Genomic DNA, 25097 nt, shown 5'->3' with positions numbered 1-25097 from the left:
ATAAAAATTACTTAAAATTTGTTTTGTTGCTTACAATTAATACATTAAAAAAAATACTTTCTACCTAGGTACATTAAAACAAATATGGGGTATAATATATTTAACAATATATTTATTTATTTCATCTGTATTTTTGACACTTGAGTAAAAGTCAGATTTCGCGCCTTTTTCATTTTTGATATATTTATAATTAAATATGCGTGCATAAAGTAAATAAATTAAATATTACGAATAAAAGCGACACAAACATCAACTGACATGAAAACAAAATCATATTATCTAGTGCGTAAATATGTCGTCACTGATACAGTCAGCGTGAACAATAATATTAGTTATGTCTGTAGGGTACCATATCGCTTTAACCCCTTTAAAATGTGACGTTATGTCCAAAATATACGTTTGACTTGTAGGTATATGCAGCTTGTGACCTCACTTTAAATATGGATTGTTTTATAATTTTTTACAGGATTTCTTTGTATTATGACTTAATTTAAATATTTATGTTTTTGAACCGTCAACATCAAATTAACAAACTTTAATATGAATTTTAATTGATCGATAGAACATATCTACAGAAGACTTCTGTTAATGACCGACAATCTATACATATAATAAAATGCATATACCGTACATATACCAAAATAACATTTTTTAACAATTTTTGTCTGTCTGTCTGTCTGTTTTTTCCGGCTAATCTCTGGAACGGCTGAACCGATTCCGACGGGACTTTCACTGGCAGATAGCGGATGTAATAAGGAGTAACTTTTATTATACGGCTTTTATTTTAGAATTATATATAGAATAAAAATAAAATCACGCTACAATATCCAAATAACTTAAATTCAAACAACGCGCACGATGTCGCGGGCACAGCTAGTAATAACATAAAATATTGTGTGTCTAATGCTGGCGACTATTGATATCAACTAAATCGTTGTCTATGGTAAATTTAAATGAGATTAGATTCCTTGATCCCGGGTTTTTTATTTATAAAAAAAGGTAAGCAAACAGTCTTACACCTGATGTGTTTGTAAGAAAGACCATTTCTTCGAAGATAAAAAAACTACTATTACGTTTTTGTATATTACTAACATTTGTGATAACGAAGTTGTCGCTACTTAGAACTATGTTTCCGGTATTATCTGATGGTTTGAATAAATTGATATGAATGTCAAAGAAACTCCAAGGTCACGACGTTTTAAAAAAATATTTTTAGCGTCGAAGATCGTTATTTGACAGGATGTATGTATTTTCAATGACAAATACTGTTTTGATATTACCTTTTGAATCTAAGCTATGCGATAATGTCAGAAAAATATTTAAGTAAATTGAATAATTTATATTTAAATTTATACCTAGACTGGTAAACTAAAATGTGATCTTAGAAAGTGTAAAATACGTTCAAGGTTTACACGTACAATAAATAGATATTGTAGACAATTTACTGTACGTAAACTGCATAATAATATAATTTAAATAATTATTATTCCTTTCACGAATAGTATTTATACGAAAGTATAAATTATAATCCCTAAAACATTCGGAACGTTTAATAATATAATTCCTTCCCTGTATTGTTGTTGAAAATAAATGATGATAGAAATTATCCATGGAGTTGATTCCGTCGTATACTTTTTAAAAGTTATTAAAAAAAAACTAGTTTTCGCTATCGGTTTTTTTTGGGATAAAATCCAATGTGTATTCTATTCCAGACTATAATCTATCCTCTCTGCCAAATTTCATTCGGATCCGTTCAACCGTTCTAGGGTGATTAAGTAACAAACATCCATCCAAATTTTCACATTTATTGCCATTTCACACTGACAGCTCTCTACAACCTGCCCTGTACTGGTGGTGACCACTTAACATCAGCGCCCTATTTGCTCATTCGCCAACCTATACCAAAATATATATCTAAATTTGAGGTTATTTTATGAAAATATATTATTGAGTTTTCGAAATTCATACGTTATTTACTTAAATTTTATTGCATCTCATGACACATTACGACGTTTATGTAATATTATTATATCATCTTATCACTTATTTACAATCAAAGTCCGATACATATTATTTTAGATTTATTTATACATCTCCATCGCACGTTACGTGTTGAATGCATTTTGATAGTCCACTTCCTAGTGTTATCTTCGACGCTGATTTAATTCGATCAAGACCAAAGCGAGATGACACGGGAAGTTGTCAACTTGTGAAAGATCTAAAAATAATTGAATAATAATCTCACGTGTTTCAAGTCCGATTTAGATCATTATTTTTGTATTACATGTATTTTTATCACATTAAGCTACTTTTATTTTTGCACTATCCTGTTTCTGCTTTTGCAAATCCTTTCACCAAAGGTTGTCTGTTAGAGATTGCTTTTGCAATAAGACCGCCTTTGCACGCTCTTATTTTCTTGTCTTTGTTGTAATTGTTCTCTTTATTTCTATGTAAAGGACATTGTGTGTGCAATAAAGTATTAAATAAATAAAATAAATAAATAAGCTAACAACAAAAACATTAACTGCCTTTAAATTTCCTACTGCTGGGCTAAGGTCTCCTCTCCCTTTGAGGAGAAGGTTGGGACCATATTCCACAATGGTGCTCCAATGCGGGTCGGTGGCGGCATTAGGCTAAACTTCGTCTCAATTGTATTACTTCAATTTATTTTACTGTATTTAACATAGACTTTTCCTGTAGCTTCCGGGCTATTAATGAAAATTTCTCGATATGGAAACCCAGTATCTTATTATTGGACCATCCCGAGGCTTAACCTAGGAAACAGCGGCTCTGCTATCTGGCGGAGCATCGAATAAGTATCTTTCATATATGTATGTATTTATATACACATATTAAGTTAAGATAATTCAAAATACTATGACACCTACAATGCTTATCATTTAATTGATAGAAATCACCCATTTCTTACATAGATTGCGTGTTTATTGAGGAAGGTCATACTTATAAGTTATGCAACGACATACCAAACTGTGTAAACGGGCATGCTTAATCTGAACGCGGCATGTATAATCAAAATTAAACGCAAGCGAAATATGTTTTACATAAAGAAATGTAATAATAAATAATAAAATGAATCTGATTTAGCCCAAATACAAAAATGCCTATAACGTGTGGTTATCTGGATCTACTGCACATAATAGCGTTTCACGGGGCGTATTTTCGGGGGCTTTTTTATTTATTATACATTTTAATAGCATAAGCAATGCAGTTCAAAGGAGACACCGGTTTCGATCGATCCGTTACAAATATAGCACATTTTAATCACAGCTAAGTGGATTAAACCTTTTAAGTCTTCCAGAAAAACATTGTATGCATTATTTTAAAAATCATCTTCAAGCAGCGGTATCAAGCTTCTGGTGTCTTTGTCTATAAATACAACTGTTTTTGTTCGAATCGAGAGTAGTGATCCTATGCTATCATGACCAGCTATAACAGTTGTTCAACTGTCTTGCTACTAGGCTAAGGAGTGGGAGATGATGATGCAGGCTTTTGAAGAGATTAATATTCTGCTTAAGTTACTATAGTGCTGTTGAGATCGGATTTTCCTTAAATTAAAAACGTTTGTGTTTGTGAGAAGTGGTTTCTTTACTTTTTTTTATACTTTATACTATTTTTTAGTTACTTTTCAGAACCCTTGATCTATCTATCTAGTCTACGGACTAGATAGATTTCACAAAAATCCATCATGACCAGCTATGGCGTTGTTTGACTGTCTCACCAGTAATCTAACAGCTTAAATAGTTTAAGGAGAACTACAGGTTGCTAGGACTTATTCCTTTCTTGTTAGATTTCTCTCCTTTTGTGGAGAAGTTTTAGAGGATATGCACGCTGCTGCAATGCAGATTTGGCAGATTTTTTTCCTAGCAACACATGCAGCTTTCCTGCATCGCCGAGATCTTCGGCTCAGAATTTAATCATTGGACCAACTCAGCTCTATAACAAAATTATTTATGAAGATTTTCCATATTGAACTGGGGACCAATTTTACTAATTTAAAACGCTAATGATACAGTCTACATTCTATTCCGATCCAATTTCGTCCAAACCGAATCTAGATCATTTTAGGCAACGATAACATTTCGATTCGATTGCGATAAAGTGAGAATTTGTTAGTTGATTTGGCCCCTTGTATCGCATGATAATATCTCGTGCCCCAACTGCTATGTGTTTTCTTGTTGTTGTTATGACGTCATATTTCAACAATATCGACTATTAATTTTCTTAATAATCCATTTTAATATATCATTTATTGTTTGTTGTTTTACATTACTATAAAATATCGACAAAATTAAAATTGTTATATCAAATCAAAATAATAGGCGATTTTCTATCAAGGTCACTCGCTTCTATCTAAAATCGGAGAAATACTTATTCACAATGATATACAATAATAGAGTTATCATTACGATAGCAATCTTCGACGCTTCTAATCACGGAAAAATATATTTTGTCACTAGCGAGTACTATGTAATAATACTGTTCCCCTAATCTTCGAGTAGTAACACCGCAAATCAGTCTCGATGTTTGAGCAGAAGATAACTGTGTATTTTAAGATGAATTATACATCATACCAAGTATGACGCAATGTATGTATATAACAAAACAAAACGATTTTATTATAACAAACAGGGCCCATCCAAACTCAAACAAATAGAAACAATTTACACAAGACGCCCAGTACGGATATTTTTAATGAAATTTTGTTTCAATTGCATGTACGCGTGTGAAACTATTCATCTATATAATGTGAAAAAAATATCGCCATCTCTTTCTCACGTGTGTCATTTATGAGAATAATAAAATTATAATTGGCTTAGTTTAAATATTTTGTATTTAAAACCGAAACAACATCGTATCTTGTTTTCAGTAAATAAATTGTAAACAAGTGCAAAGTCGCTTCTATTAACCCGGATTTAATAATAATTAAACTCTATATTATGATTAATTATACCTATATATGTTATTTAACTCGATTACAAGGCAACTGAGGTGGGTAATGCGTTTACTTGGTGTAAAAGTACCTACACATGTATTAAAATATTTGTATAGATTTTTAAACAAAAAACAACATTTGACATCGAATTGATGCGATATCATTGCTCGAGAGCTTTAATTGTCAATGATATTCGTTATTGATTGTTGAATCTATGTAAAATACATTACATAAATAAAAAGATATTGGTCAAGAACTGTTAATAGTGTACAACATAGCTAAGCATTAACAAATCGCGTGGCACGTGTAGATCTAAGGTTTGTTTGTCTTTATTCTTTCTTGGATTGCGATAGACTATATCGACAAGTGTACTATATCTATAGAATGACTATATATATAAGTAAAGAACAAAGAAAAAAAACTTTTATCATATGAATATGCTGCATACAAAAATGTCCTTATTTAAGTCTTAATAATATAATTAACAATATTTTTCTCTTTTTTTTCAGTTAATAGCAGAGTAAAGACACAAAATGGTACTGCTTTTACGAAAAATATCAAAACAGTAAGTATATAAATGATTATTTACTACAATATAATAAATCATTCAGATTTCATTTCTAAGACATCGCCAATTAATTGTCTACACTATAATATTATAAAGAGACAAGATTCGTTTGTTTATAAACTCTAAAATCGAACTGATTTTAATAATTCGTAGTTAGAAAGATACTTTATTCAGAACGAATATTGCCATTTTTAATTTGAGGATGAAATAAACTCAATTACAAAAATTCCACGCTTGCGAAGCCGCCGGTCAAGTCAGTTACTTATTGTTGTTTTAAATTGACGGGGGATTGATCATTTTTGTATATATATTTCTTTACTATAATTAAAAAAATTTAATATATTAAATTGAAAGTTAACGCAGGACGAACAGTTATATTTTAGTTAATTCAACAATGTATAATGTAACTAATCAGAAAGTATGAAATTAAAACGAAATTAAAAAGATAAAATCGTACAAAACAAATTTGTCACCGAACAGTAATTAAGAACATGCTAACGAACAAAAATAATTGATCTCGCTACCAATTTAAGGCAACTGTTATTTATAAAGTAATAAAGCCGATAAAAATTCGCAATTTTTGTAGTAAATTACATCATAAGATAAAAATTTATAATGAGTAGTAAATAATAAACACATTTGTAGATACAAATGTTTATAAATACCAAAGACGAACTTATCATCGGTCAACCCGCTCCGTCAGGACTCAGCCTTAGTCGCAATCAGCTGTAGAGACCAAAGGTCCGCGCGGAGGCGCGGCAGCCGTCACCAGTTACACCGGTTACAAATAACGAGACGATTTCAACATAAATGGAAAGATTCTTCGAAACTCGTATTTAAAACTTGTTCTTATTATTTATTTTAACATTTGAGATGATATCCGCGTTCTTCGTAGTTCATTATGATTATTTTTTTCTTTCCATTGGAAAAAACATTAAAAAATCGTTCTGCCTATCAATAGTGTAACGTATTTATGTGTATGGCAACAATTATGCGTCAAAGTTGCTGATGTCCTTTTTGTATATGATTGTAAAAATTTGGGAATTCGTATATCGGAGAAAATCCGTATTAGTTACGTCATTCGTCTTATGGAATTGAGAACTGTCGCTTTATTATACTTCGACAATGTTTCGTCCCATTGTCATAGCACACGGCATAATAAATTAGATGTATATACGTGTACGTCATTATTAAAGTTTAAAGTTTGCTATCATATATAATATTGCAAATTATAAAGACATATTAGAAGAATACTTCGTTTTGGTCTTTGGTTGTCATAACGTATATGCAAAAAAAATAAGACTAATGCGTTGCGTTACAGTTGAGTAACGTTTTTAACCTTTGAAAAAGTACCTGTAGAAATTATATTCGACTTATTTCTAAATTTAAAAAAAAAAAAATAATATCCAAAAACTTACCGCTAAACGGATTGAACTGTTAATTAATAATTTTCCATTAATTATTTTTCATTTTTCAAGCTTAAGTTCAACTCTTAGAAATTTTAACCGTTCCTTACATCGCCAATGCATGACCAACTTTGGGAACTAAGAAGCTTGTGCCTATGTCCCTTGTGAACGTAATTATATGGAATTTATGATGACTGGATGGTACCTAACCAGACGAGCTAATACAAAGTCCTAGGATGCGTTGAATTTTTGACTGATTCAAGGAATTTTATTGGTTTTGTTTGCCAGGCAATACAAAATCGATAGTATCAGAGTTTATATTAGAGCATTTCAACCGTCCAGTTAGAACGAAGCCTTATAAACGCGTGTAATCAGCTGCTAAGAGCAAAGGTTCGTTATCGTGGAGGCGCGGCCGCACGCCCCTGTTTCATCATCGGTTATCGCCAACTAATAATAGAATGATCTTGGCGAGTGAATGGAAATATTTGCTTAAAAAAGGTTATAGTATAGGTTTAGTTAGGTTTCACCATTATTTTTTTTATTAAACGGCTCCTTTCAAATGGGACCCTCAACACAGATTAATTTATATAGGTAATACCTTCCAATATTATTTGCACGTTACAAAAAAACAATATTGAATTTAGACTTTATTTTTTAATACCTGCAAAAATATAATAAATGATTAATATACAAAGAATATTATTAGGTTATTATGACTACACATGCTTAACCAATTTTATCATATTAACAACACGTCTAAGTAAAAGACATATGTATTTGTATAAAATTCATTACGACTTAGTTGACTTTAATTTTCGTTTGAGTAATATATGTAAATATTAAAAAAATCCTAAGCAATACTATTATTGTATAAAAATATTCTTTTGTTGTACCAACATGCAAATTATTTTATAAATATATTTATTTTGCCGTGCATACTTAATATATAACGAAAATTGTGATTTTTTTACATTATGCACAATAAAATATAATACGATAATATACTTTAAAATAAGTCATTTTACAGTTAAATTAAAAGTAAATTTAAAATTGTTTTTGCTGATTTTTGTGTATTTTTTATGTTGTCTTCTTGTAGAACTACTTATTAGTCTTAATTATTAGTCAAAACAAAATTTCGAAGATTTATAATAATTGTTTCTTTCCCAAATAAATAAATATATTCTTAATAATCAAGTATTACATTTTATATGAGAGACCTCAGATGGCTCCATGAACCCAAAGATTACCTAAAGATTCCGCGCAAGCAACTCATCGTAAAAAAAGCCTGGACGTCTCGACTTGCCGTATGTGGATCAACCAATTGACTTAGGTCTTAACCACTTTACTTATTTAAGGACTTTAGGTATTAACCAATTTACTTATTAATTTAGCGTAGCGGAATAAACTCCAAACCTTCGCCTTAAGCGGGAAGGAGAACTTTGCCTAGCTTTGTGTATTTACATATAAATATTTGCTAAATATATAGAATTCAAGATATTCAAAGTCAAAGGTCGCAAAAATCATCTCATTGTAAACAACTTGTTTTCCTTCAATCAAGTGACATTTGAATTAAAAAAAAAAAAAAAACAAGTTATTTTTAAAAAACGATCTTGTTAAAATTGAATCGCATGTAAAAAAAAGCCGAGATGGCCCAGTGGTTAGAACGCGTACATCTTAACCGATGATTTCGGGTTCAAACCCAGGCAGGCACCACTGAAATTTCATGTGCTTAATTTGTGTTTATAATTCATCTCGTGCTCGGCGGTGAAGGAAAACATCGTGAGGAAACCTGCATGTGTCTAATTTCAACGAAATTCTGCCACATGTGTATTCCGCCAACCCGCATTGGAGCAGCGTGGTGGAATATGCTCCAAACCTTCTCCTCAAAGGGAGAGGAGGCCTTTATCCCAGCAGTGGGACATTTACGGGCTGCTAATGTAAAATGTAAAAAAAAGGTCAAATTTTGCAATTTCTGCTAGAGCCTAGGAAGCTGAAATGAGAAACAAAGGTTTACAAAGTAGCACAAATACTGTCACTTTCTAAGTGAGAGTTTTTACAAATTTGATTTGATAATTAAAAAACTCTTTGAATAGTTACCCTATAAGTACTTATGAACTTAAGAATTTTCACTGTTATCTGCTTAAAGACATCTGTAAAAAAATCTATGACAGTTATCCTAAATACACATTAAAACACTCAATCACGTTATAAAATTTGCCTGTAATAATTGTCATATTGCTGGGCTAAGGGCTCAGCATCCTTTGAGTATAAGGTTTCGGAGCTTATTCCAACAAACTACTCCAATACGGGAGAGCTGCTCCAATAACATCTTAGCAAGCAACACTGAATGTTCATAACTCAATTTGTGTATAATTCATCTAGTGCTTAGCGGTGAAGAAAAACATCGTCAGTCAACCTGCATGTGCCTAATCAATGAAATTCTGCCACACGCGTATCCACCAAAATTTATAATGATATATATCGATAAATATCGATAAACACCTGGATTTGTAATGAATAAATCGGTAAGATTTAATGTCGCTATTAATCGATAAGAACGATTAATATCCATAAATAATCTTTTATTTCGTTTTATTGATATATTTGATAAATATATCTATGCGCATATCTCTGCAGTACTAAGTACTTGTGTAACGATCGAGCGAGTTCCTATCTGAAGAATAACCATAAAATAAGATGTTGATGTATAATTAATTATAATTATTTTTGGGATTTGGGATTTCATCATTAGACTAAAATTAAAAAAAAAATACAATCTCGACCTCTGTTCAAACCACACAGGATTTGCCTTTTAAGGCTTTTATTCGTTCAAACTCATGATATAGTTTTAGAAGATAATTTCTTAGATCATTTATATGTTAATATAGAGTGTCGCACTACAAAAAAAAAAACTAAAACAAATGAGCCAACTTTATTATCTTGGTGTGCTTGACAGCTACGCGTGACACTCGCCAAACGTCACTACTACTTTACTAGTGTGCGTGTAGCGTGTACTTAGTAACAAACTGTTGGCCACTATATTTTTGGGACGCGTTCACTGTTTTGACAATAAATGAAAGTTTCATTGATTTATAATATACTTCAAAAATTTTATACCATAAATATAAGATAAGAAAGCATAGGAGGTCAAATTTAATATTTAATTATAGAACCTTTGGCCCATTGGCAATCTGTTTCAATGAAATGCAGATATTATAACAATTATTATTATTTGTTATTAACGGGCTATCAAATACTAAGGGACAAATCAAATCGGATTTGTATAGATAAGCGCGTTCAACCATAGACACTAACTTATTAAACAAATATATATTAAATGTGAATTCAAGTAAAACTATATAAAACTGATGACTTAAATAATATGTTATGGTAGTTATATTACTAAAAATAAATATAATATAACGTATTATATTTCTTAACAATTCAGAGACAACATTTTATTTTTTGTTTATGTAACATAATTAATATAATATAAATTAAATCACTATCGAAAAGATCATGCATGGCTTCGAAACATTGTTACATCTAATTATATTTAGGTCTTGAACCCGGCTGCCTCATTTTATCACGTTTTTGCTACAACGGCAATCTTTTTACAAAATAAATATACATCATTTATCAAACATCTAAAAATATGGCATTTTAATCAATGTTAACTAATATATTGAAGTCGTACAGGTCGCAATAACAAAAATAACAGATAAAAAAATAACAAAAACTTTTTCGTCTGTATGGAAAAAAAAATCAATATTTTTTTATTAATTATTTATTGTACTTAGGCTCTTTGATGAAATATCTTTGCCTTTTTGCAAGAGCAGATTTTTCATGAGAAAAAAATGGATGCTAGACGTTTTTTACTTGGTAGTTTATCTGTGGTAACTAGGCAACAAATCCACCAAAATATAATCGTAATATAACCTACACATTTTAAACTTCCATTGTTTAAACAAAGACAAAAACAAAACAACGGATGCATAATTAGATCATATACACACATAATATAATTATATCGAATATGTTAAATAATGATCATTGACCAGACGATTCTCATAATTTGTTTATCGTAAACCTTCTGAACTCTTCGTTTGGTAGATACCCATTTTATCGAGGGCGGTTATTTTCCTCATTTAATTAGGTATAAAGTTTATTCTGTAACCATAATTAAAATCAATTACTAACGGACAAATGAAATCGGATTTGTATAGATAAGCGCGTTCAACCATAGACACTAACTTAATAAAATAAATATATATTTAAATGTTATAAAAATGTATATAGGCAAGAAAACATTTTTACAGCTTTTAGATTTCATGTTTTTTGTTACGAGACAATAAATCACAATTTAAAAATATTTAACAAATATTTCGATATCCTATACATATCCATAATTATACAGTTCTTCGTTCAACGGATTCCTGTGCTTTCCAAAGTATAGAAGTTTAAGTCTGTTAACTTCCAGGTTACAGATAAAATCTTGACATTTGGGTTTTGAACCCAGCAGGTAATTGCGGCTGTCTATGCTGCTATATCTAGCAGTATAGACATCATCATATTATATATAAAGATTAATTGTTTGCTGATTCCAGAAAGGCAAATAATAATTATTTTTACTTGTTCTATAAAAAACGTGTAACATGTTTCCATAGACAACAAAAATATTACGACGCCTTTTAATATCTTTTTTTTTCGTGCCTTATCTGTTTCGTTTTAATTTGCTATTAAAATCGGTTAGGAGACCACTGTATCATGAAAATATAGGTTAATTTAAAATATTAATTATCATATCATTGGCATTTAGAATAATGATTTTTTAATAGAAAATTATTATTATCAATTCAATTAAAAAAAGGTTAAAAGAATTATAATATAATTAAGTATATTAATGTATTTAGCCTTTAACTCAATTGATTTTAAATGACAAAATTCCCAAAGTCAAAAGTCATATAGGTATATAGCTTAGAAGTTAGACTTTGCCTATACTTCTTTTCAGTCCTCCCTAACTGCCATTCTCGCTACTACACAAACCTAGAAGCGATGGAGCCTCGATCTTTAACACACACATACAAACATTCCAATAAACTAATCATAACACTAAGCAACTATATTTAAATTCCTTTAGAATAGGAGTTATGAAGTACGTAAATTACCAGCATGTAATACCAACACTCCAAGACCTCTCCTCTTAAGGAGAGGTCTTGAAGCTTATTCCACCACGCCACAGTGCAACGACACATGGATTCCTAGCTTTGTTTTCCTTTCATCACCGACCATGCAAGCTATTACACGCGCAATTTAAGTATAAGAACTGAGTGCTTGCTTCATGTTTTAGGCATAATTATAGAAATTATTATGTATGTTTTCTATTCCATCCACAAGAGGACAAAAACCAAATAAAAACATTTGACATCCAATTGACGCGATATCATTGGTCGAGAGCTTGAATGATTAATCTATGATATTCGTTATGGATTTGCGAAATAATGGCGCTTTGAATGTCAACAACAAATGACATCGGAACTTTGGTAGTTAAATTAAGAGGGATATAATTAGTTAAGTGGTACAGTATTGTATTATAAATAAAGATAATGAAAACTGTTAGCAGCGTTAAATATAGCTGAGTTATTAGCAATCGCAGGGAATACGTAAATCTAAGGTTTGTTTATCTTTGTTCTTTCTTCCATTGAAATAGAATATAGATTTTTGCTTTATTTCATGTAAGTACTATTTTCTGACCTTTATTTCTTAACGATTAAAGCTGTAAGAACCAAAGGAACGCGGAAATCGCTTTGTTCCTATAAATAATATGGATTGTGTATAATTTGATTGATTCATTGTAAGGCCTTTTACTCGTAAACAAAAGATACGCGATAAACGTTTCTCTAACGACGCTTCCTGGTGTTAAACAAAGACTAAAACCCGTAACGGGGCATGTGACCTTGAAACTTGTTCTAGTCGCGACGTGACCTGTACTTCGGACTATGCCGTACATGAAATAGGAAATTATATACATTTTGTTTTATATAATCAATTCCAAATCATATTTTTTTCCGATTTGCCGTTGAAACACTTGCACCTTGGAGTGGTAGTGCAAAAAACTTCATTACAGGTATATAACCTTATTGCCTCCACTGGTGACAGGAGGACTGGTTCGTTTTTACGCCACCAATCCTTATGGTCATGATTTATACAGTAACTATTATTAATTACTTGTAAGTATATAGTTAAACCCTTAACGTTAATAATTCTTATGTAAATAAAGGTATAATCAATATATCAGATGGCTCCATGAACCCAAAGATTACCTAAAGATTCCGCGCAAGCAACTCATCGTAAAAAAAGCCTGGACGTCTCGACTTGCCGTATGTGGATCAACCAATTGACTTAGGTCTTAACCACTTTACTTATTTAAGGACTTTAGGTATTAACCAATTTACTTATTAATTTAGCGTAGCGGAATAAACTCCAAACCTTCGCCTTAAGCGGGAAGGAGAACTTTGCCTAGCTTTGTGTATTTACATATAAATATTTGCTAAATATATAGAATTCAAGATATTCAAAGTCAAAGGTCGCAAAAATCATCTCATTGTAAACAACTTGTTTTCCTTCAATCAAGTGACATTTGAATTAAAAAAAAAAAAAAAACAAGTTATTTTTAAAAAACGATCTTGTTAAAATTGAATCGCATGTAAAAAAAAGCCGAGATGGCCCAGTGGTTAGAACGCGTACATCTTAACCGATGATTTCGGGTTCAAACCCAGGCAGGCACCACTGAAATTTCATGTGCTTAATTTGTGTTTATAATTCATCTCGTGCTCGGCGGTGAAGGAAAACATCGTGAGGAAACCTGCATGTGTCTAATTTCAACGAAATTCTGCCACATGTGTATTCCGCCAACCCGCATTGGAGCAGCGTGGTGGAATATGCTCCAAACCTTCTCCTCAAAGGGAGAGGAGGCCTTTATCCCAGCAGTGGGACATTTACGGGCTGCTAATGTAAAATGTAAAAAAAAGGTCAAATTTTGCAATTTCTGCTAGAGCCTAGGAAGCTGAAATGAGAAACAAAGGTTTACAAAGTAGCACAAATACTGTCACTTTCTAAGTGAGAGTTTTTACAAATTTGATTTGATAATTAAAAAACTCTTTGAATAGTTACCCTATAAGTACTTATGAACTTAAGAATTTTCACTGTTATCTGCTTAAAGACATCTGTAAAAAAATCTATGACAGTTATCCTAAATACACATTAAAACACTCAATCACGTTATAAAATTTGCCTGTAATAATTGTCATATTGCTGGGCTAAGGGCTCAGCATCCTTTGAGTATAAGGTTTCGGAGCTTATTCCAACAAACTACTCCAATACGGGAGAGCTGCTCCAATAACATCTTAGCAAGCAACACTGAATGTTCATAACTCAATTTGTGTATAATTCATCTAGTGCTTAGCGGTGAAGAAAAACATCGTCAGTCAACCTGCATGTGCCTAATCAATGAAATTCTGCCACACGCGTATCCACCAAAATTTATAATGATATATATCGATAAATATCGATAAACACCTGGATTTGTAATGAATAAATCGGTAAGATTTAATGTCGCTATTAATCGATAAGAACGATTAATATCCATAAATAATCTTTTATTTCGTTTTATTGATATATTTGATAAATATATCTATGCGCATATCTCTGCAGTACTAAGTACTTGTGTAACGATCGAGCGAGTTCCTATCTGAAGAATAACCATAAAATAAGATGTTGATGTATAATTAATTATAATTATTTTTGGGATTTGGGATTTCATCATTAGACTAAAATTAAAAAAAAAATACAATCTCGACCTCTGTTCAAACCACACAGGATTTGCCTTTTAAGGCTTTTATTCGTTCAAACTCATGATATAGTTTTAGAAGATAATTTCTTAGATCATTTATATGTTAATATAGAGTGTCGCACTACAAAAAAAAAAACTAAAACAAATGAGCCAACTTTATTATCTTGGTGTGCTTGACAGCTACGCGTGACACTCGCCAAACGTCACTACTACTTTACTAGTGTGCGTGTAGCGTGTACTTAGTAACAAACTGTTGGCCACTATATTTTTGGGACGCGTTCACTGTTTTGACAATAAATGAAAGTTTCATTGATTTATAATATACTTCAAAAATTTTATACCATAAATATAAGATAAGAAAGCATAGGAGGTCAAATTTAATATTTAATTATAGAACCTTTGGCCCATTGGCAATCTGTTTCAATGAAATGCAGATATTATAACAATTATTATTATTTGTTATTAACGGGCTATCAAATACTAAGGGACAAATCAAATCGGATTTGTATAGATAAGCGCGTTCAACCATAGACACTAACTTATTAAACAAATATATATTAAATGTGAATTCAAGTAAAACTATATAAAACTGATGACTTAAATAATATGTTATGGTAGTTATATTACTAAAAATAAATATAATATAACGTATTATATTTCTTAACAATTCAGAGACAACATTTTATTTTTTGTTTATGTAACATAATTAATATAATATAAATTAAATCACTATCGAAAAGATCATGCATGGCTTCGAAACATTGTTACATCTAATTATATTTAGGTCTTGAACCCGGCTGCCTCATTTTATCACGTTTTTGCTACAACGGCAATCTTTTTACAAAATAAATATACATCATTTATCAAACATCTAAAAATATGGCATTTTAATCAATGTTAACTAATATATTGAAGTCGTACAGGTCGCAATAACAAAAATAACAGATAAAAAAATAACAAAAACTTTTTCGTCTGTATGGAAAAAAAAATCAATATTTTTTTATTAATTATTTATTGTACTTAGGCTCTTTGATGAAATATCTTTGCCTTTTTGCAAGAGCAGATTTTTCATGAGAAAAAAATGGATGCTAGACGTTTTTTACTTGGTAGTTTATCTGTGGTAACTAGGCAACAAATCCACCAAAATATAATCGTAATATAACCTACACATTTTAAACTTCCATTGTTTAAACAAAGACAAAAACAAAACAACGGATGCATAATTAGATCATATACACACATAATATAATTATATCGAATATGTTAAATAATGATCATTGACCAGACGATTCTCATAATTTGTTTATCGTAAACCTTCTGAACTCTTCGTTTGGTAGATACCCATTTTATCGAGGGCGGTTATTTTCCTCATTTAATAAGGTATAAAGTTTATTCTGTAACCATAATTAAAATCAATTACTAACGGACAAATGAAATCGGATTTGTATAGATAAGCGCGTTCAACCATAGACACTAACTTAATAAAATAAATATATATTTAAATGTTATAAAAATGTATATAGGCAAGAAAACATTTTTACAGCTTTTAGATTTCATGTTTTTTGTTACGAGACAATAAATCACAATTTAAAAATATTTAACAAATATTTCGATATCCTATACATATCCATAATTATACAGTTCTTCGTTCAACGGATTCCTGTGCTTTCCAAAGTATAGAAGTTTAAGTCTGTTAACTTCCAGGTTACAGATAAAATCTTGACATTTGGGTTTTGAACCCAGCAGGTAATTGCGGCTGTCTATGCTGCTATATCTAGCAGTATAGACATCATCATATTATATATAAAGATTAATTGTTTGCTGATTCCAGAAAGGCAAATAATAATTATTTTTACTTGTTCTATAAAAAACGTGTAACATGTTTCCATAGACAACAAAAATATTACGACGCCTTTTAATATCTTTTTTTTTCGTGCCTTATCTGTTTCGTTTTAATTTGCTATTAAAATCGGTTAGGAGACCACTGTATCATGAAAATATAGGTTAATTTAAAATATTAATTATCATATCATTGGCATTTAGAATAATGATTTTTTAATAGAAAATTATTATTATCAATTCAATTAAAAAAAGGTTAAAAGAATTATAATATAATTAAGTATATTAATGTATTTAGCCTTTAACTCAATTGATTTTAAATGACAAAATTCCCAAAGTCAAAAGTCATATAGGTATATAGCTTAGAAGTTAGACTTTGCCTATACTTCTTTTCAGTCCTCCCTAACTGCCATTCTCGCTACTACACAAACCTAGAAGCGATGGAGCCTCGATCTTTAACACACACATACAAACATTCCAATAAACTAATCATAACACTAAGCAACTATATTTAAATTCCTTTAGAATAGGAGTTATGAAGTACGTAAATTACCAGCATGTAATACCAACACTCCAAGACCTCTCCTCTTAAGGAGAGGTCTTGAAGCTTATTCCACCACGCCACAGTGCAACGACACATGGATTCCTAGCTTTGTTTTCCTTTCATCACCGACCATGCAAGCTATTACACGCGCAATTTAAGTATAAGAACTGAGTGCTTGCTTCATGTTTTAGGCATAATTATAGAAATTATTATGTATGTTTTCTATTCCATCCACAAGAGGACAAAAACCAAATAAAAACATTTGACATCCAATTGACGCGATATCATTGGTCGAGAGCTTGAATGATTAATCTATGATATTCGTTATGGATTTGCGAAATAATGGCGCTTTGAATGTCAACAACAAATGACATCGGAACTTTGGTAGTTAAATTAAGAGGGATATAATTAGTTAAGTGGTACAGTATTGTATTATAAATAAAGATAATGAAAACTGTTAGCAGCGTTAAATATAGCTGAGTTATTAGCAATCGCAGGGAATACGTAAATCTAAGGTTTGTTTATCTTTGTTCTTTCTTCCATTGAAATAGAATATAGATTTTTGCTTTATTTCATGTAAGTACTATTTTCTGACCTTTATTTCTTAACGATTAAAGCTGTAAGAACCAAAGGAACGCGGAAATCGCTTTGTTCCTATAAATAATATGGATTGTGTATAATTTGATTGATTCATTGTAAGGCCTTTTACTCGTAAACAAAAGATACGCGATAAACGTTTCTCTAACGACGCTTCCTGGTGTTAAACAAAGACTAAAACCCGTAACGGGGCATGTGACCTTGAAACTTGTTCTAGTCGCGACGTGACCTGTACTTCGGACTATGCCGTACATGAAATAGGAAATTATATACATTTTGTTTTATATAATCAATTCCAAATCATATTTTTTTCCGATTTGCCGTTGAAACACTTGCACCTTGGAGTGGTAGTGCAAAAAACTTCATTACAGGTATATAACCTTATTGCCTCCACTGGTGACAGGAGGACTGGTTCGTTTTTACGCCACCAATCCTTATGGTCATGATTTATACAGTAACTATTATTAATTACTTGTAAGTATATAGTTAAACCCTTAACGTTAATAATTCTTATGTAAATAAAGGTATAATCAATATATGTATTGTATCTAAGGTTTATTATTTGAGTTTGTTTTCGTTGCTATTGGTTCAAACTTCAATAGTCAGTTGCACGACTTTATTGTCCACATACAGACCTCACGATTTTTTCCGTTGGGTCTGATATGAACGATGTGGATCTTGTTTTAGTTAGAACCCCCATTCTTCACTAGTTTTAATCATTGGACCTTTGCGGCTCATAGGTAATGAAGCGATCTTTGGATCTTTGTTACAATGTCTCGAGCTATTCGAATGATGGTATTATACTATAACTATGTGCAGAGTAAACCTACTTACAAACATATATACTTTTTACCTAAAACTAAAAAATTATCCTGTTAAATTTAATGTTATCCAATATTTAATTTATTCGAACGTTGAAATATCATACTATGAATAGAATTTTAAGAATTTAAATACGTGTATAACAAGAGCCGCGCCCACAACATTACGTAAGCTCGTACGTGACTTTAAGTATATCACATATATTTATATTATTTACATATATTTTTGTGTGCGAGTAAACCGTTGTTTTTCAAAATTATCTTTTCTTTTGCGCGTCAAATGAAGTCCTTGCCTGCACTTTTTGGTGGTTTTTCAAGGTTTGTTGCTTTAAAGAATAAGCCAGCTGACTGGTAAAGGAAAATGAATGATACAAAAAATCTATACGTGTTAGAAATTATACCGTATCCACTAACAGGAATTGATAATAAATTAACAAATACCATATTGAAACAAGCTTCAGTCCCTTTCATAGAGGGTGGAGAAGGACTTTGCCCAGCCCACATAGCTTTTTCGTTATGTAATTCATGGTTCAGCGTATGTATGCCGAAGAATTTTCACATTGTGACATTCGTACATTGCGAAAATTTACCAGAACATTATAGAGGTAGTTTTCTTTAGAATGTTGTTGTATTTTTTGAGGTTAAGTGTTTTAAGTGATTATTTTTTATTATATTGTTATTTAATTTGTAACGATGTCTGCATAAAAAGAGGCACATCATATACAAAAGAGAAAACACTTCGCAACACAAAAAGAAACCTGTAATGTGATTTGTTTTTGTATTCACTTTGTCTTCCAGTGATTCGTTGTTTTGAAACATAATTATTATTTTGTCGATAATGGTAAATGAAGTAAACGATGACCGTATCTGTTTGTTTATCTCGGGTATTACTCGGCAAATATTTGTTTGGACAAACACGTAATTTGTTTTTGAATTACGTCCACGCAAACAAATTCGATTTCTTGCAAAACATACACATTATATGTCAGCCTAATTAGCTCAACCATAAATTAACTCTATCCCCTTTTAGACTATTGACTTTACCATTTTTAAAAGAAGGGTGTAACTAACAATATCAGAGACTATTTTTTGAAAAGAAAACAAATTTCGCGTACTGAAATTCATTTTGAATGGCATTTTTATAAAATTAGACGAAACTAAATTAATAAGAATTTATGAATACGTCTAGAATCTCTAACACATGAAAGTATTCATGTAAATAGTTAAAATACTCTAATATGAAACTAATAACATTGCAATAACACCTTGAGCTTTGATCAAATTCTGACGAAACGCGACATTCTATTTCATTTACATCGAACGTAAGACAAGCCCGTTTAGCAACATTTTGTTTTCCTACGTCATGCCAAGCCCGCGGATTCGACCAATCACAGCGCGCCATTTGCTCACTCCCCCATCTATATAATGCGCGCACGCATTTGAAGCAACACTTGCTATTTGATAATTATTCAGAACTTAGTCCCTTGTTATTAAATGGGTGAAAGGTTTAACATAATTAAATTTTATAAGTGGCTTATATTTTTATTCAGTTTTAGTAATTTGGATAAAATTTAGTTATTATTTTCAAACTGTTTAATTTAAATTCGCCATAAAAGTATTGATTATATTTATTAAATTATTTTAATTAATTATTAAAAATGATGCACTTTAAAATTATTCCCGAGAACTACGTGAATAAGGCCGCAAAGTAAGTATTTTTTTATTTTTCCTACTTTTTATATACTTTTCATATATTTAGTATATTTTTTTTTGTAACTGTTTAAAACTTTTTGTAGACTGTATACGACTATATAAATTTAAAGAATTACACATTTTAAATGCAAAAAAATACTAAATATAATATTAAATTGTTATATAGATATAAGTCTAAGTCTCAGTTAAAATAATGCAATATTTTAAAGCTCGTACAAACTGATCAATAATACCGATTTTATTTATATTTATAAATATATTCTCTAAATAAATTCTCCAAATGTACAATTGACAATATTCCAAGTTCTTTGTCCAATGATTTGTAAAAAGTCGTCATCGAACTTACGACTTCAATATCGCCAAACGACACCCTCAAACTATTTCATAGAACTAATTTAACCTAAATTATAATAATACAATAATCTTGTTAATATTACTTAATTGTTTGATGACATTATCATTGTGTTACAGCAGTTGATATGAAATGAAGGCCGCCTCATTAATGTGTGCTCATTTGCCTAAACTAATCAGCAATATTCATCTGTACCTACCTTAGTTTGAATGTAAAATGACAAATAATAACAGTGCTAATTAATTAAATATTTGATGCGCGTGTCCTTTTACGTCGCTATACGTGTTTATGTCGCCCATAGACATTGCAGGATATATTGTAAACGCCCTTACATCGTTAATACACCACCAATTTTGGGTACTAAGATAGAAAATAAATGCATGGGCAGTACTACCTATATAAGCTTGTAAAGTCCTGCTACCCAGAAAATGTTATAACTGTTATAGGTAATCGCATGTCATCTGGAGTGAGTTTCGAGTTCGTTATCACAGAATAGCTACTTGTCAGTCGTTTCGACGAGTTGATCCTTGATCGTGTTTAACGTAATGAATAATTTATATTGGTGTGTATATTTGCGTTGTATGTAACATACATACAAGTTTTATGTATATTTATCATGATATTAACATATAACGCGAACATGCGTAATGTTCTCCTTACTGATGAGAGAGATCACTTTGTTAGGCTTGTGAAAACGGTCTGGGCAGGGTACCCCTTACACATAATATATTCTACCGCAAAACAGCAAGACTTAGTGTTGTTGTGTTTCGGTTTGAAGTGTGACTGAGCCAGTGTAACTCCAGGCACATCTTAGTTCCTAAGTCTGATAGCGCACTGGTGATGTAAGGAATGTTAAATATTTCTTACGGCGTTAAATTTATGTACGGTGGTGACAACACACAATCGATTGGACCATTTGTCCGTCCGCTAACATATAAAACAAAAATAACTGAATATCTAAGTGCGCAGATAAAAGCGTACCCTTTTTTCTCTTTTTAACTGTACGATGGGGAGGTAGTGCCACACGACTGAAAAGTTATAAGGTGCACAATGATTTTCCAAGGAAAATTTCTTGACAGAAATCCTTATAGATTTATATTGATATTAACCTGACCCGGGATTCAAATTCTTAGTATCTGTAGTTATTTAAATGGCAGGCAGATGATATGAAACGAAGCGAGACTGAGAACTTAAACAACGAATGTATGAACAACGCTTACGATTTATTTAAGACTAGCTGTGTGCTTTCGCCATTTTTTACTCGTTTTAAAGATTATCGAGCCAAAGAGGCGGACAAAAGTAAAAATAATGGCCGTTTTCAGTTTGGTTAGGCGTTAAATAAAAAGCATATTAATTTTAAAAGATCTTTTATTCTAAAATCGTAAAATAAATCTGACTAGTGTCAAAGAATAGAAGTACCAAAAGTGTGTAATAATTTTCTACTTATATTACTTATTTTATCACGAAACGCTGATAAAATCGTTTTCAATAAATATTAATGATTAAATAGTTATTAATCTCATAGCAACATGTTTAAAGAATGATATAATGAATACTATAAATAAATGATTAAACTGATTATTTATAAAAAAAAAATCACAGGCAGATATCTTAGCTAGTTAGATTAAAAAAATCTCAATTCAAATCAGTTCTCTAGCTTATTATATTATTGACTTGGTGACAGTTCTTTGAGTGAACCCGCCGAATAGGAACCCGCTTATATATTCTACCGCCAAGCAGATATATTTAGTATTGTTGTATTATTTTAGGCTTGGAAAGGGAGTGAGCTTGTGTAACTTTAGGCACAAGGAGTATAACATCTTAGTTTTTATGAAAGAAATGGTTAAAATTTCATACGGTACTAATGGCTATGGGTCGTGGAGACCTACCTATACCATTTATCTGCATGCAGACAAAGCGAATGCAGCTTAGAAAGAGATCCTAGGTTAAAATCATGTCATCGACATCACTTGCGTGAGACTATTTCCAATCAAAATTATATGAAGGCAAAAACAATTACCCTTTATTTCCTTTAGTTGTGGACTCGGTCACTTTTTTGTTTCGCTGTTGATGTGCTTTAAATATATCAATGTAATTTTTTTTAACCATATATAATAATCACTTTAGGATTTAATGTCGATAATACTGCGAATACTATAAACATAATAAGTATTTGTTGTGTTACCTTTGTGTGTATCTTTGTGTGTACCTTTGTTTGTACCTTTGTGTGTACCTTTGTGTGTACCTTTGTGTGTACCTTTGTTTGTACCTTTGTGTGTACCTTTGTGTGTACCTTTGTGTGTACCTTTGTGTGTACCTTTGTGTGTACCTTTGTTTGTACCCTTGTGTGTACCTTTGTGTATACCTTATTTTGTGTAAACACACGTGACGTAACCAATTTATATCTAACATACAAGGCTCTACCTACAAATATTGTTTATGTTCAATTAAATAATGCTGTCTCCTTCCTTCGAATGATGAATCGCTAATGCCAGAACGAGATCACATTTGAACTAAACACCAGCGACGTTTATAATTAAGGCTATTGTTTATATTGAAGACGCAAATTCGCATAATAAAATAAATAATTAATCAATTAATTAATTTGTATAACGATGTATTATGTACTTATATTATTTATTTAATGTATATTTTAATCCATATACCTAAAGGTAATCATTATAGCAGTATTCTAAAAATATATAAGATTAATTTATTTAAAATTAGACGTTACTTTTAAACTTAACCGATTACATTCGACCAATCTACCGTTAAATATTTCTGGTAACAGTAACAATGATGTTCTGTTCTTTTCGTTAAGTTACACAAGCTCTAATTTTGTTCTTATTTTCAGATGCGCTCAAATAGCTCTAGGGTGCAGCAGGGCTGCTCATCAAACTGCTCTCCGCGGCTCTATCAAGCTCAACCCTCAGATCGCAACTTTGACTCCCAAGGTAAGGCTTACATTTGCTTTACACCAATATTATAATTATTTAAATGTTCATAGTACTGACGCTCACAATCAGATAAGGTTTGGTAAAGTTATGAATGGTTATAAACATATACAATTTTTTAAATTGAGACGAGTTACTGCAAATAGATTATGATTGGATATTAGCAATTGAATTAGTAGATAGTTGAATTAGTCGACCACTTGCCATCTACTAATAGCTGGCTAAAATCTATCTGTCTCGCTCCTCCTTTAAACCGCAACACGTTATTATTAATAATTGCTGTTTGAAATAAATACTTTTATTATATATAGTAATTATTAATTGTCAGGTACGAGCCTTTGTAGAGCGCAGTGCAGCGCTTTGTGAGCCCGAACATGTGCATGTGTGCGACGGTTCAGACGCCGAAGCGAGCGCGTTGCTGCAGCTCATGCAGCAACAGGGTACTGTGAAGCCGTTGCCGAAATATGAGAACTGGTAAATTATATTATAAATATAATCATAGGTTTATATATCTAAATAGAGTGTTGCCCTACGAAAAAATAAATTGAATCTTTGTCTTAAAAAAAGTCTCGTTTATTAATAAATAAAATTCACACTTTTCTGGCAGAATCAATTGACGATCATAACCTTTATAAACCACGATAAAAAAGTTAAATATTGTTATCTTATAAGTTAAAACAAAATGTTCCTTTATCTTGTAGTTGGCTGACGAGGACAGACCCAGCTGACGTGGCGCGTGTGGAGTCCCGTACTTTTATTTGTTCGGAACGCGAACGCGATGTGGTCCCAATAGCCAGAGCTGGTCAAAAATCAGCCCTGGGTAACTACATCACACCCGCTGATTACGACAAAGCTGTTACTGATAGATTCCCTGGATGCATGCGTGGTTAGTACAACACCATTAAGCCTTTTAATAAATAAGTAGAAAATAAAAAATACGAGCCCTTTAAATCCTCATTTTACACAATTTTAATAAACATAATATAAATTCTACCCAGAAAAACAAGCAATAAACTCAGTAATCACTCTCTCAGACCTTTTCTCCTTTTGTGGAGAAAAATTGGTTGAAAATGATGCATTTGCGGACGATTTTCTTCCGGCATGCGTCAGAAGAAAATCTATAGATTTGTATACAATGTTTTCCCAACGAAGCACGAGACAAATTATAAAACACAAAAATATTTGATAAATAATATTGACTCAATTCTAACTCTTCTAACTCATTTTTCTGTCAAATGTGTTGTCTATACAGTTATTTAAGATTTAATAAAATCACGAATTCATTCAAACTTTTCATCAGGTCGAACCATGTACGTCATACCTTTCTCAATGGGACCAGTAGGCTCTCCTCTATCCAAAATCGGCGTGGAGGTTACGGATTCGCCTTACGTCGTCTACTCCATGCGCGTTATGACCAGAATGGGTAAGAATTTAGAATTTTAGAAGATAAATCTTTAAGTACACTTAAAGTCTTTTGCTCTCACTTTTGCGACATCC

The 25097-nt window shown here is 31.3% G+C and overlaps 1 protein-coding gene across 2 annotated transcripts in view; it reads left to right on the top strand.

Moving 5' to 3' along the window:
• LOC125073588 (phosphoenolpyruvate carboxykinase [GTP]-like) overlaps positions 1–25097 on the top strand; it is a 31022-nt gene that overhangs the window by 1844 nt on the left and 4081 nt on the right. The window contains exons 2-6 of one of the 2 annotated variants that reach the window (XM_047684469.1): positions 5464–5519; positions 23501–23600; positions 23929–24074; positions 24302–24486; positions 24901–25023. In XM_047684469.1, coding sequence (XP_047540425.1) covers positions 5488–5519; positions 23501–23600; positions 23929–24074; positions 24302–24486; positions 24901–25023 — 586 coding nt within the window. In that variant the 5' untranslated portion in view covers positions 5464–5487. Of the gene's footprint in view, positions 1–5463; positions 5520–20038; positions 20290–23500; positions 23601–23928; positions 24075–24301; positions 24487–24900; positions 25024–25097 lie in introns of those variants that run through there. The other variant, XM_047684467.1, reaches the window with a different exon arrangement.

This window comes from Vanessa atalanta, chromosome 24 (assembly GCF_905147765.1).
Source record: "Vanessa atalanta chromosome 24, ilVanAtal1.2, whole genome shotgun sequence".
NCBI classification, from domain to species: Eukaryota; Metazoa; Arthropoda; class Insecta; order Lepidoptera; family Nymphalidae; genus Vanessa; species Vanessa atalanta.
The sequence above is the reverse complement of the archived record's forward strand: the minus strand, read 5'-3'. Positions and strand labels throughout refer to the sequence as shown.